At 48.5% G+C, this 13423-nt stretch overlaps 1 protein-coding gene across 4 annotated transcripts; it reads left to right on the top strand.

The window, feature by feature from the left end:
- Window positions 1-724: 724 nt before the first annotated feature.
- Chp2 (calcineurin like EF-hand protein 2) lies at window positions 725-12683 on the top strand. 4 transcript variants are annotated; one of them, XM_052762557.1, is made up of 9 exons: window positions 1835-1955; window positions 5023-5203; window positions 8942-9164; window positions 9843-9915; window positions 10021-10101; window positions 10212-10342; window positions 10493-10554; window positions 11292-11414; window positions 11593-12683. In XM_052762557.1, the coding sequence occupies exons 3-9, from the start codon at window positions 9098-9100 to the stop codon at window positions 11644-11646; spliced, it is 591 nt and encodes a 196-aa protein (XP_052618517.1). In that variant the 5' UTR covers window positions 1835-1955; window positions 5023-5203; window positions 8942-9097; the 3' UTR covers window positions 11647-12683. The 4 variants fall into 4 exon arrangements, with proteins under 4 accessions (XP_052618518.1, XP_052618517.1, XP_052618516.1 ...); XM_052762558.1 differs by lacking the exons at window positions 1835-1955; window positions 5023-5203 and adding an exon at window positions 725-813; XM_052762556.1 differs by lacking the exon at window positions 5023-5203.
- The last annotated feature ends 740 nt before the right edge of the window (window positions 12684-13423 follow it).

Below are 13423 nucleotides of genomic sequence, written 5' to 3'. Positions count from 1 at the left end.
GCATTCCCAACTTCTAACACAGTATCTGGTAGGTGGTCAGTAACTCTTTGTTGGATGAATGAATGGACGAACAGATTTAATGTCCGGCTCTTGCTCACGACTCTAGGCTCATTTGTGTCTGCTCTCTTCTCTAATCTCACTGTCCAGAGATGCCTGCTCAATGCTTGGCTCTCAAACAAATCGTTGTGAGAACCTAGTTGGGGCACTGCTATTCGAATCCACCAGAGGACAGTATATAATTGCTGCTTACACCCCCCCTCCCCGCCCCAGTCCTTCTCCTCTCTCTCCCCATTTTGCTTTCTTTCCCCTTCATTTTCTTTCCCTGCCCTTTCTTCTTTAACTATAGAAGGTGACCCTATGTTGGATTTTAGACTTTCTCTCAATTGTCACTGTCTCTGGACCCCTTTCAATCGAGCACCTCGCATCTAGTATTTTTAAATTTTTATTCCATAGGGGTGCATATATGTATGTATATATGTATGTGTGTGTATTGCTTGTGTTTATATGCATGTAGGTATGAGGATGCATGTGCGAGGCCAGAGACTGTCTTTCTCAATTGCTTCTTCACCTTATTTTTTTTCGGGAGGGGGGGGGGTGCAGGATTTCTCCCTAAGCTTGGGGCTTACCGTTTCAGCTAGGCTGGCTGGCCGCGAGCTCCAGGGATCTGCTTGTCTCTACCTCCCTTGTGCTGGGATTACAGATGTGGGCTGCCACGTGTGACTTACGCAGGTGCTGGGGAATCAAAGCTCAGGTCCTCATATTTGTGCATCATGCACTTTCCCCATCAGCCTTCTCCCCAGCATCTCACAGCTGGTAAGTACCAGGAGACTCTCACGCCGTGCATTTCTCCGCTCTTGATGGTTTTGTGCATGGGTGTGTGAGGCAACCTCCGCCCTTGATCTTAGCCAAGAGGCCAAGAAGCATCGGCAGTCTCCGCAAAGGTGCTCTCGAAGGAAGTCTGTTGGGAGGAGCTTCTAGAAAGGACCCATTTTGCTATGAAGGTAGCCCTGTTATGTTCTTCAGTTTTCATGAGCAATTCCGTGAGAGCCACAAGGGGCGGGGGTGTAAAGTGGCTGCTCTTGGAATGACGATTTGAAAATAGGATTGAGGGGCACTTTTTACTACAGACCTTTTATTGTTCGCACTACTTTAAACCACAAACGTGTGTCACTCTCCCACCACACACATACACTTCAGATAGTGTCTTGCTATGTTACCCAAACTGGCCTTGAACTTGGGGGCCTTCCTGCCTCAGTCTCTCTGAGAGCTAGCATTGCAGGTATGTGCCATTATGCCTGCCTGTACTATGTTCTTTATTGTGGGGTGTGTGTGTGTGTGTGTGTGTGTGTGTGGTGGTGGTGGTGGTGGTGGTGGTGGTGTGTGCATGTGTGTGTGCAGAAGCCAGAGGAAGGTATCAGCAATCTTCCTTTCTCATCCCACCCCCTGGCCCCAAAACGCTGCAAAGGTTACAGGTGCGTGGGAGATCATGCCTGACTAGTTACGTGAGTGCTGGCATCTAAACAGGTCCTTTTAGTTGCTTAGCAAGCACCCTTCATCACTGAGCCCTCTCCCCAGCTCCTATTACATTCCTTTAACAATCTTTCACAGTTCCCTAACCCCCCTCTAACCCTCCCTGCAGCTTACTGGGGCTCTAAACACAGTGTGACCTGGTGGATGGTAAAGGCAGGGCAAGAGGCATCTTTGAGGCAAATTGGGCCTCTTGTTTCTTGCACAACCCAATTCACAGTTCCTGCCCGGTCTCGTGTTCCTCTCCTTGGAAACTAGGGAGCAGTGAGTGTAAACATTGTGTTATTACTGGGTCACTCTGCTGACATCTGTTGTTTAGTCTGCTCAGCATCCTTTCCTCTTAGGCTAAAAAATGTTGCTTTCAGGAACTGCCTCTCCCTGTCGTGGTGGCCTGTGGGCCGCGAGGTCCATGTCACCTCCACTGCAAGGTGAGTGAGGCCGCAGCTCCACCTCAGTGACTCCTGCAGAAGCCGGTGGGGGGTTCTTTTTCAGGGTGTATTTGGATGTCAGGAACTGAGATTTGAATGTTCTCTCGAGCTTATGAGTTGGGCGTTTAATTTCCAGGGCAACAGTGTTGGGGTGGGGCCTAAAGAGGGATGATTTACCTTATAAGGGTTCTGTTCTCATGAATGGGTTAGCTGCTGTTGGGAGTCTGAGAGTGTACTTGTTATAAAAGCAGAGTTCTCTCTCTCTCTCTCTCTCTCTCTCTCTCTCTCTCTCTCTCTCTCTCTCTCTCTCTCTTCTCCCTCTTATTCACATATTACCCTCACCCCCACCCCCAACTTGTCACTTGTCCTTCTGCCATGGGATGACACAGCAAGAGAGCAAGAGGGCCCTGACCGCAGGCCAGTGCCACACTCCGGGCATCCCCATCTTTAGAACTGCAAGTTGAATGCATTTCTAATGTTTATAGATTACCCAGCTGGTGCTAGCCTGTTATAACAACACAAAGGGGGACTAGGAGACTCGGAGACCAAGGGAATTCCTACTTGATGAGTTGAGGAGCAGTTTCATGTGGAGCCCACCTGACAGTGAGGATCATCAAGGAGAAAGTGGCAGCATCCAGTGACGTGGCTGGAATGCCGGGTGGAGCTGCATCTAAAGCATGTTCCCTTGGACTTCCCTCAGGCTTCAGTGAACTGGCTCTTTTCTTCTTAATATAGGTTCAGGATGGTTCCTGACACCGAAAACCAGAAATTTCCTAACTGGGAGCCATGGTTATGATTCATTGGTTTCCAAGAGCCATTGGGTTGTGATATTAAGGTGTGCTGGGGAGGTTAGGGGACAAGGCAGAGAGAGGGGTGTAGAAATGTTAGGTGATAAGCCCAATGTGGATGGCTTATAGGCTTTCTGTATGTGAATATGCATTCACCATGCTCTAAATGTTTGCGTCCCCTCAAAAATCTAAAACCTAATCTGTGGACTATTCCTTTACATTATGTGAATATATGTCACTGTGATAGGTTTAATAAAAAAGCTAAACATCCAATAGCTAGGTAGGATTTTGGGGGCAGAGAGAATGCTGGGAAGAAGAAGCGGGGAGAGGCAGAGGGGTAGCCAGCCAGACTTGGAAGAAGCAATATGGAAAGTACCTAGATTTGGTAAACAAGCCCTGAGTCAGCATACAGATGAATAGAAATGGGTTAATTTAAGTTATGAGAGCTAGCTAAAAGCAAGCCTAAGCTATTGTCCGAGCTTTCATAATGAATAAGTCTCCATGTGTTTTTTTTGGGAGCTGGCAGTCCTGATGAAAAACTCCGCTTACTCTAATCCCTGGTGTGAATGTTAGCCAGAGGTCGGGCCCTTGTGAAGTCATTAGCTGTTCAAACCATCTGTGTCTGTGATTGGCATTAAACTTCCATCACTGTGACAAAACAGCTGAGAAGGATCACGTTAAAGCAGGAAAAGTCCATGTTGGCTCATGGTCTCTGAGGTCTCAGTCCGTGGGTTTGTGGCAAGGCGTTACCACAGGGTTGGGAACATGTGGCAGATCAAAACTGTTCACCTCCTTGTGGTGGAGAACTGAAAGACAGTCAGGCTTGGCCTCTCAATACCCCTCCCAGGGCACACCTAGGAGGGTGTAGTATTTACTATCCCTAGGCCCCACCTTCTAAAGGCCCTGTGTCCTCTCAGTGGCACTAAGGCTCCATCAGACGACCTTTGGTGGCCACTATAACATGTGTCTTTATACAAGAGCCTCCTTTCATTTCAGTGGCTCATGCCTTCAATCATGGCACTCAGGAGGCAGACATAGGCGGATCTCTGTGAGTTCCAGGCCAGCCTGGTCTACATAGCAAGTTTCAGGACAGCTGGGCTATATATATATATAATATATAGTGAGACCCTGCACTCCCATTGGGTGGGTTTCAACTGCCTCTAACTCCAGTTCCAGGGAATCTAATATCTTCTTATGACCTCTCGTAGGCACTGGCACACATGTGCCACACATACATGCACATAAATAAAAATAAATTTAAGCTGGGTGGCACATGACTTTAATCCCAGTACTCAGAGACAGAGGCGGGTGGATCTCTGTGAGTTTTAGGCCAGCTTGGTCTAATGCTGTTTGGAACACATGGGTTAAAGACTTTGTCCCCTACCCGTGGTGCTGATGGGAGGTGGCAGAACTGTTAAGGCTCTGTGGAAGCAGAGACCATGGAGGAACACTGCTTACTAAGCCATTCCTTATGGCTTCCTCCAAGTCATCCTCCGACCTTCAAAAACATGCAATGGCATGTGCACACACAAAATCCCCACACTAGGTAAATAAATAACACATGTAGTAAACATGCAGTATTTGTCTGTCTGAGCTTGGTCTATCTTATTGAACATAATGATTTCCAATTCCACCCACTTTTCTGCAAATGTTGTGATAACATTTTTCTTACGGCTGAATAAAATTCCATTGTACACAAATACACTACCTTTTCTTCATCCTTGTGTGTTGATGGACACCTAAGCTGGCTCCCTTATTGGCTTTTGTGAAGAGTGCACCAATAAATATGGATGCGTAAGCATCTTGGAGATGAACCAATTCCAGAATCCTCCAGGCAAAAATACTCAGGAGGCCCAGAGCTGGGCCACATGGCAGTTCTGTTTGCTCTTGTGCCTGCTGACTAGTGAACTCCCATTCTTCAGTTCTTTTGGGTGTATACCTAGGAGAGGATTATTTATCACATGATAGTTTTTACTCACTGAAAAATCTCAAACTTGTTGTCCGAGACGACTGCACCATTTTTCCTTCTACGAGCAATGCATAGGGTCTGATTTCTCCATCTCCTCACTGAGACGTGCAAGTTACTTTTGGTTTTGTTGGTCTTAATTCTAGTCATTCCAGTTAGTGTGAAGTGGTTTGATTCTTAATCTTCTGATGGCCAGTGATGTTGAGAATCCTTTTCTGCATTTATCTGGACATTTATACATGTTCTTTGAAGAAATTTCCATTCCAAAGAGACTTGAAAATATTGATCTAAAAAGTGGTTGCTTCTCCTTCAGACTAAACAGCTGACAGAAGAGATGCCTGATTCCCTTTCAGATGTCCCCGAAGGACTAAAGAATGTAGGAAGCCACCCTCCTCCCCCACAGAGCCAACAACTCTCCAGGCCAGCACTGGGAGTCAGCTAAACCCAGGAAGCAGTGAGTCCCTGAGCATGTGCAGAAGTCACCTCCAGCCAGGGTGAGAAAGGGGCCTTCCAGTCTCTGTCCATTTCGCTACTATTATTAACCATTTATTATTATTATTGTTATTATTATTTTGGATTTTTTTTTTCGAGATAGGGTTTCTCTGTGTAGCTTTGCGCCTTTCCTGGGACTCACTTGGTAGCCCAGGCTGGCCTCGAACTCACAGAGATCCGCCTGGCTCTGCCTCCCAAGTGCTGGGATTAAAGGCGTGCGCCACCACCCCTGCCCAGTTTGTATTTTATATTTTAGGAGCCTCAGGATCAGCATCTCATAGGGAGATACCTCACCCCTGGCATTGAAATTTTCTTTCTTTCTTTCTTTCTTTCTATAGCTTTGGCTGTCCTGGAACTTGCTTTGTAGACTGAGGTGGCCTCAAACTCACCGAGATCTGTCTGCCTCTGCCTCCCAAGTGCTGGGATTAAAGACATGGGCCACCACTGCCCATTTGTCCATTTTTTTAGTTAGCATGTTTATTGATAGGTAAGAGTTTTATGTTTCCCTGAGTATTCTTGAATGTTTGTTTTTCTAACTTGAACATCATCAAACATGGCAGGCAACTTAAAAAAAATTAAAATTGTGTGTGTGTGTGTGTGTGTGTGTGTGTGTGTGTGTGTGTGTGTGTGTGCAGGCACTGCATACATGCAAATGTCAGAGGAATACTTCCAGGAGCCAGTTTTCTCCTTCCACCACATGGCTCCTGGTGATCAGATGAATGTCTTCAGGTTTGGCAGTTAGTGCCTTTACCTGCTGAGCAGTCTCACCTGCCAAAGTCAACAACTTTTATGGAGGTTAAAGTAAAAAAAAAAAAAATCAGCTGAGGATGTAGCTCAGTGGTACAGCATTTGGGTTCCATCTGCAGTCACACACACACACACACACACACACACACACACACACACACACACACACACACTGAAGTGAGTTTAATGGGTTCTTCAGCAGAAGCATTCCCTAAATAACCAAACAAAAGTTGGCATGTGCGTTGTGGAATTGGTATAAACCCCACTTGTATGCATGAAGCAGGACTGTCTCCTGGCCCAGGGCTCCCTGCTTGGCAGATGGCTGTGGTGTGGGCTGATCATTGCACTAGATTGACTTACATGAGTACAGGGCTGACTCAGAGAGCAAGGCTGGAAGGCCCCTTCTCACCCTGGCTGGAGGTGACTTCTGCCCATGCTCAGGGACTCACTGCTTCCTGGGTTTAGCTGACTCCCAGTGCTGGCCTGGAGAGTTGTTGGCTCTGTGGGGGAGGAGGGTGGCTTCCTACATTCTTTAGTCCTTCGGGGACATCTGAAAGGGAATCAAGCATCTCTTCTGTCAGCTGTTTAGTCTGAAGGAGAAGCAACCACTTTTTAGATCAATATTTTCAAGTCTCTCTGGAGTTAAGCCTCTGTCTCAGTTTGGAGACTAATAGACTGTTTCTCTCGAATGGATATGAACTTGAACCCTTGTAATGAAGTTCCTGCACCCCTCCCCGTGAAAATGTGCGTATATACAAATATGGTGATGGTAGGGTCATTTCAGAACTAGACACCTATTTTTTGCAGCATGAGGATTGAACTTAAGGCCACACACTCGCTGGTAAGCACACTTCTAGCCTAGCCCAGAGCTCCACCCTCCACTCTGCTTTTATTTTACAAAAGAAAGTTAAATAAAGTGTGTGTGTGTGTGTGTGTGTGTGTGTGTGTGTGTGTGTGTGTGTGTATGGTTATTACATGCCCCTATGGCCATGCTCAGCAGTTTTTTGTGAAGGTTGGAGATTTGAACTCAGGTCCTCATGCTTGCACAGCAAGTATTCTTACCCACGGAGCCACCTCTCCAGCCACCTATGTTTACATCTCAGAACAGTGTTTAAGTTGCCCAGCTTGGCCTTGAACCCACTCTGTAGCACAGGCAGACCTTGAACTTGTGATCCTGCCTCAGCCTCCTGAGAGTGGCTGGGATGACAGGCCTGCTGCGCTACTCTAGGTTGGTTCTGTGGCTTTATGAGAAGAACAGGGGAGCACTGAGCTGGGGTGTTCTGTTGGTCTTGTCATGCAATGCCCTGAACTGCGTAGGACTCTGCAGAGACCTCACTGTCAAGGACACTCCAGACGAAGCTGCCTGACCTTGACCTTCCCAGGCCAGAGCTGAACAGCCTCCTTGTCTTGTCTTTTCTTCTTTCTTTCTTATTTTATTTTTTGAGTCAGGAGCTCACTCTGTTGCCCAGGTAGCCCAGAATTCACTGCAGGTATGCACCACTTCACATTAATTAATTAATTATTAATTAATTAGTCTTTGTGAAGGTTCTCACTGTGTGTACATGGTTGGCTTGGAACTTGATGTATAGAACAGGCTGGCTTTGAACTCACAGAGATCTACCTGCCTCTGCCTCCTGCTTCTAGAATTAAAGGTGTGCCACACCACACCTCAATTTTTGTCCTTTTTTCTTCTTTAATTTATTTTTATGTGTATGGGTGTTTAGTCTGCATGTCTGTCTGTGTGCCACAAGCATGCCTGGGTCCCCCAAGGCCAGTAGAAGGCATTGGGTCCTTGGTGACTAAAGCTACAGATGGTTGTGAACCATCATGTGGGTGCTGGGAATTGAACATAGGTCTTCTGAAAGAGCAGGTATTATAAACCTCTGAGCCAACTCTTCAGCTCTAAAAGTTTTCCTTTATAAATGGCTTAGCTGTGGTGTTCCCTTGGAGCTATAGAAAACAGGGCAGTGTATTCCAGTAGTTCACAAAACACATCGGAGTGAGAAGTCCAGCAAGGGCACATAAGTGCGCAGCTAAGTCCTGGGGGCATCCTGATAAACCAGGGGCCTTGTTACTATCTTTAGTACTTTAAGCCAAGTCACAGTCTTCAGCTTGCTGGTGCTGGGCCCTGGTCAGAAGCCCAGGTCGTTATGCACCTGTCCTTCTATTGGAGCCCACCGGGCATGTTGGGAGAGAACATGGGCCACATGGGCATTGTGGCAAATAGCCTCCAGTTAGAGATCCCAAACTTCCGGAAATTTCCCCAGCCCACTGCAGTAGGTCAAACCCGGGGCCTTGGGCTTGTATGTCATGCAATTGTTGTCCCACTGAGCTACACAACTAGCCCCAGAACTTCTGATTTCTGAGAGAAACCAGGACATCTGGATTTGGGATAAATCTTAAACATTTGTTTGTTTTAAGACAAGGCCAAACAATGAAGCCCAGGCTGGCTTAGAACTCATATAGTTCAGAGCGGCCATGCACTCATGCCTTGTTTCCTGCTTCAACCTCCAGAGTGCTGGTGTCACATGGATCTTAAGGATTGGCTCAGCCACACAATAACCCTATGTAAACAAATGAAAACACCATAGACCCAAGACACATGGGCTTGTATAAAGAGGGAGTAGTTAGGATTCATGTCTAAGCTGTCCCACTTAGTGGAGCCTGGACTTCCCCATCACCACCCCTCCTGCCCAGGGAGCTGTCCCCTCTCCCTGCCCCCTCTTCCGATCCCCAGAAGAATGTCTTCATCCCCTCCAGCGGGACAAGAACTGAGCACTGCTGGCTGAGAGAATCTGGGAGGTCCCGTCGAGGAGGAGGTGGGTTTGTGTCTAAGGAGGGTTGGGAGAGAGCTGGCTGGCACAGGCGTGAGGAAGGCGGGGCCCTGGCGTCTCTCAGCCCCTGGCGACCTCAATCTCCGGGCTGAAACGACCGGTTGTTCTCAGTTTTCCCCTCTGACCTGCTACCCCCGGGCATTGTTTTCTGTTCTCCAGGGTCGTAGGTGGCAGGCGAGGAACGCCTGGGTTCTGGCTGCTCGCCAGGCCCGCGACCTTCGGCCCTGAGGCCACTTGGGCGGCCGCGCCTCCTGGACGGGAGGAGAGGACGCCTGGTTCCCCTGGCTGCTAGCCTCCGCCGGTGGTGGCTCCGCTATGGGCTCGCGTAGCTCCCACGTTGCGCTCATTCCCGACGTGGACCACATCCTCAGAGAGACCGGCTGTGAGTCTGCGGGGGTGGGGGCAGCCCAGTAGTCCGTGGGAGGGCACAGGAGGAGGTTGAGTGTAGTGTAGGGGGTTCCCAGAATGGAGCTTGACTCTCCCAGATCGCAGAGACTTAGAGGGCTTGGAGTCTGAGTCCGGGAATCCGCGCCACTGGAGCTGGGAAACTGAGACCCTGGCATCCGGGATGGCTGTGATTTAAGGTCTTTGAGAGCCAAGTTTGAGGCGGCCCGGGTTGATGGATCAGAATCATTCAGGCATCCTCTCCGATGGAGGCTGAAGGCAGAGCAGACGACGTATGCAGGGTGCTGACTTCGAAGGGAACCTGGGATCTGGGAACCTCTTGGGTCTCTAACATAGTGTTTTCTTGAGTCAAGCTCCCTCTAGCCGGGTCGACAGGGCACCTGGGTCTGCGGGGGATAAAGACTCTCCCTCCCTGGGTCCCCACCCGTCTGCCTCTTCCTTATAGTTGAAGCCTCGCTGAGGGTGGGGAGGTGGAAGACCCTGTTATGTTGGTAGGTGGAAGGGGAGGTTACAGGTGAGAATAAGCCCTCCTGGTTCCCTGCCCATGTCCCCCGAGCCGGGGTGTCTGCAGTGCACCCCAATGCACACAGGATCTGGCGATAAGAGTCTGCGAGTCTTCTTCTGCTGGCTCACCCCACCTCCTTCTCTCCCGCAGTCTCGCAAGCCAGCCTGCTCCGCCTCTACCACCGCTTCCAAGCCCTGGACAGGGAGGAAAAGGGCTTCTTGAGGTGAGCAGAGCAGATCTAAGGACCTTTCGCCTCTGTTTTTCTGGCCCCATCCCGCTCTCTGACACCTCCATCTGTCTTCTTTGCCTCATTGCTTTGTCTTTACAGCCGCCTAGACCTCCAGCAGATCGGGGCGCTGGCTGTGAACCCTCTGGGGGACCGCATTATAGACAGCTTCTTCCCCAACGGGTGAATCTCGGCCGGCGGCCGGCGGAGGGGAGATGGACCTGGGTGGGAGGGAGGCTACAGATGGTGGCAATCTAGGTGACCACTGTCCTTCTCCATCCCTGCACGTATAGGAGCCAGAGAGTGGATTTCGCAGGCTTTGCCAGGGTCCTGGCTCATTTTCGACCTGTAGATGAAGAAGATGCAACAATCCGAGACCCCAAGCAACCTGAACCCCTAAACAGCAGAATGAACAAACTTCGCTGTGAGTGTGTGAGACTTGCTTAAGGGAGACCCCCAAGATTTACCCACACCAGGGAGAGGCCCAGGAACTCCTCACTCCCCTCGTAAGCCTGATGAAGACTTAATGTTAATTCAGGGAGCCTCACCTTCCTCTTCCCCACTCCTTTCCCAGTTGCATTTCAGCTCTATGATCTGGATCGGGATGGGAAGATCTCCAGGAATGAAATGCTACAGGTCAGAAAGATCACAGGGTGCATCAGATGTGGTCATGGCAGGATGGCTAAATGGAGTGGTGTGTGTGTGTGTGTGTGTGTGTGTGTGTGTGTGTGTGTGTGTGATGAGTGGGGTTGCAGAGATTGTGTGTTAGGTTAGACATGGGAATGGATGAGGTTGGGTGTGGTTAGTTAGAAGAATGAGTAGGTAGTAAGTAGGTATGAGATTGGGCATAGAGTGCCTATTCTCAACTCAGGGATAATTTGGCCTCTTGAATGAACATTTGCCAATGCCTAGAGATACTTGGTTGTCACTATTGGGAAGAGATCACACAATTGATGTTTATTGGGAATGGGCTAGGAATACTGCTATACACACCAAAACACCTAGGACAGCCTTCCACACCAAGGAGTTACCTAGGTCCAAATGTCAATAGTGCCAAGACTCTGGGGTAGATGATGAAGTTAGGATGGAGGGTGAGGTGGGGTGGAGTGGAGCATGGATGTTGATTGGGCTATAAAGTTTAGGTTTCGGGACCCATTAGTTGTTCAAGCGTGAGATGGAGTCATATGGAAGACTATAGACAGTGAAGCAGTGTGGGGGTGTTTTCTAGAGGCTACAGGGGAAATTGAGTTTGATAGTGAAAAGTGAGTAAGAAAAGTTTGGTCATAACTTGGGTGTGAGGTGGGCAAGGGCTGGGGCTGGAGGAGCAGTCTCTGAAGCTCTTCTCTGTGGCTGCCTCTTCTCTCACCTCCCAGGTTCTCCGGCTGATGGTTGGGGTTCAGGTGACAGATGAGCAGTTGGAGAGCATCACAGACCGCACAGTGCAGGAAGCCGATGAAGATGGTGATGGGGCAGTGTCCTTCATGGAGTTCACTAAGGTTAGGAGGAGTGGAGATCAGGAGCCCCTAGGACAGAAGGAGGATGGGAGATAAAGTTCACTGGAGGCTGGGAGAGACCTGGGGCATCCTGGGGGATGCTAGGACTCCAGGGGAGAAGGTGAGATGCACAGGGTTGAGGTTCAAGCATCTTGACTTGACCACACCCATCTCTCTCCAGTCCTTAGAGAAGATGAACATCGAACAAAAGATGAGCATCCGGATCCTGAAGTGACCCCTGTGTCTTTGGCCCATGCAAACCTCTTATGGGCTTGGAATTTATCCTCAGGCCACCCCCCACCCCCCCCAGAGGCAGGATCACCATAAGCTATATTCTTCTTCTTTTCTTTTCTTTTTTTTTGAGACAGGGTTTCTCTGTGTAGCTTTGGTGCCTGTCGTGGATCTCACTCTGTAGACCAGGCTGACCTCGAACTCACAGAGATCTGCCTGGCTCTGCCTCCCTAGTGCTGGGATTAAAGGCGCAAAAGCTATATTCTTACTTTGAAACTCTACTTAAGAGGGGTGGTGCTGAAGTCTCATTTGGTCTCAGATTTGTGTATCAGTCATTGATCATTTGATTGCAAGTGACTGGAAATCCAATCTAAAGTGACAGGAGTAAAAGGGTGAAAAAATTACATGGGCTCCTGTGATTAGATAGCCCAGAAGTAGTTGCCTTTAGGGAACCAGGATCCAAGGACAAAAATGATGTCATCAGGTTTGAGTTTGGTCACCCGCGTTGCTCGGCTCGGCTGCCCTCTTGCACCAGCTACATTCTGTCCTTGTGGTGGAAAGGGCCACCAGCACTCCATCACATCTTCCTAGCCCATAACCCAGAGGGAAGAGACTTCTTCCTCCAAGAACGCCAACCAAGCAGCATCCATGACCCAGCTGTGGTCTTTTCTCTATCTCCAGGCGAACGGAACCTGCTAATTGGCCCTGCCTGTGTCATATAATAATTCTGAAACCCCAGAAATAAGGCCTGAAGACAGGATAGAGTGAGAGGTGGTTGCTTTAAGGAAAATGAAGTAATGTTATCAGAAAGTGTGTGTGTGTGTGTGTGTGTGTGTGTGTGTGTGTGTGTGTGTGTGTGTGTGTGTTTATGTTGGTTTTGCTCAGGCAACATGAGTGATACACCTCCTTACCACTTGGTTGAGCAAATGGAGGGAACCTTGAACTCTGGCTTCTGGGATGGGTTTTCCTCTGATCCCCTGGATGAATAATAACGTGGTGGGAGGGAGGATGATGTACAAATAATAAACTATATATACTTTCCTAGTGTGTGTAGTTACTTCAAGTTTTGTAGACTAATTCTGTTGTGTTCATGGTAAGATGTTCAAACACTGACAGACTGCAGAATAGTATGAAAGTCACATTGAAGTGGAGTAGAAAGACAGGGAAAAAATTAAAGGGGCATGAGAAGAGAAAGCAGGCTCTCACACAAACCAAGTCAAGAATTCCAACACACACACACGAGAGAGAGAGAGAGAGAGAGAGAGAGAGAGAGAGAGAGAGAGAGAGAGAGAGAGAGAAACACACACACAGAGAAACAGAAAGAGAGAACTGTGAAAATTTCCTACTCAGAGACTACTGCTTTTATATAGAGATATTTCAGATAATAATGTTAAAGTAGGGGCTAGGATCCACTAGCTCACTGCTCTTTCAGAGAACCCAGGTTCAGTTCCAGGCACCCACACTGGGTGGCTCAGAACAGTTTGTTACTCAAGTTTCAGGGAATCTAATGCCTCTTTTGGCCTTCACAGGTACTGCACATATGTCGTGAGCATGCAGACAAGGGGTCACAAACAAATATATATAAAGGAAAAAAGTTAAAATAGCAATAGAACATGCTTCAGGCCCGAGACTATGTGACCTTCCATCACCGTCTAACTCTTTCCCAGAGAGACTGTAAACCTTTGCCTTTGATAAATACACGCCAACTTCCTGTGTAACTCCTGGTTCTTAAGGTTTTACCTGCTCAGTTGTAACCCTATCCCATGTACCTTGGGAGCCAC

Source organism: Peromyscus californicus, unplaced genomic scaffold (genome assembly GCF_007827085.1).
Source record: "Peromyscus californicus insignis strain IS unplaced genomic scaffold, ASM782708v3 Scaffold_4__1_contigs__length_199733344, whole genome shotgun sequence".
In the NCBI taxonomy this organism is placed as follows: domain Eukaryota; kingdom Metazoa; phylum Chordata; class Mammalia; order Rodentia; family Cricetidae; genus Peromyscus; species Peromyscus californicus.
Note: the sequence above shows the minus strand (reverse complement) of the source record. Positions and strands in the feature narration are given on the sequence as shown.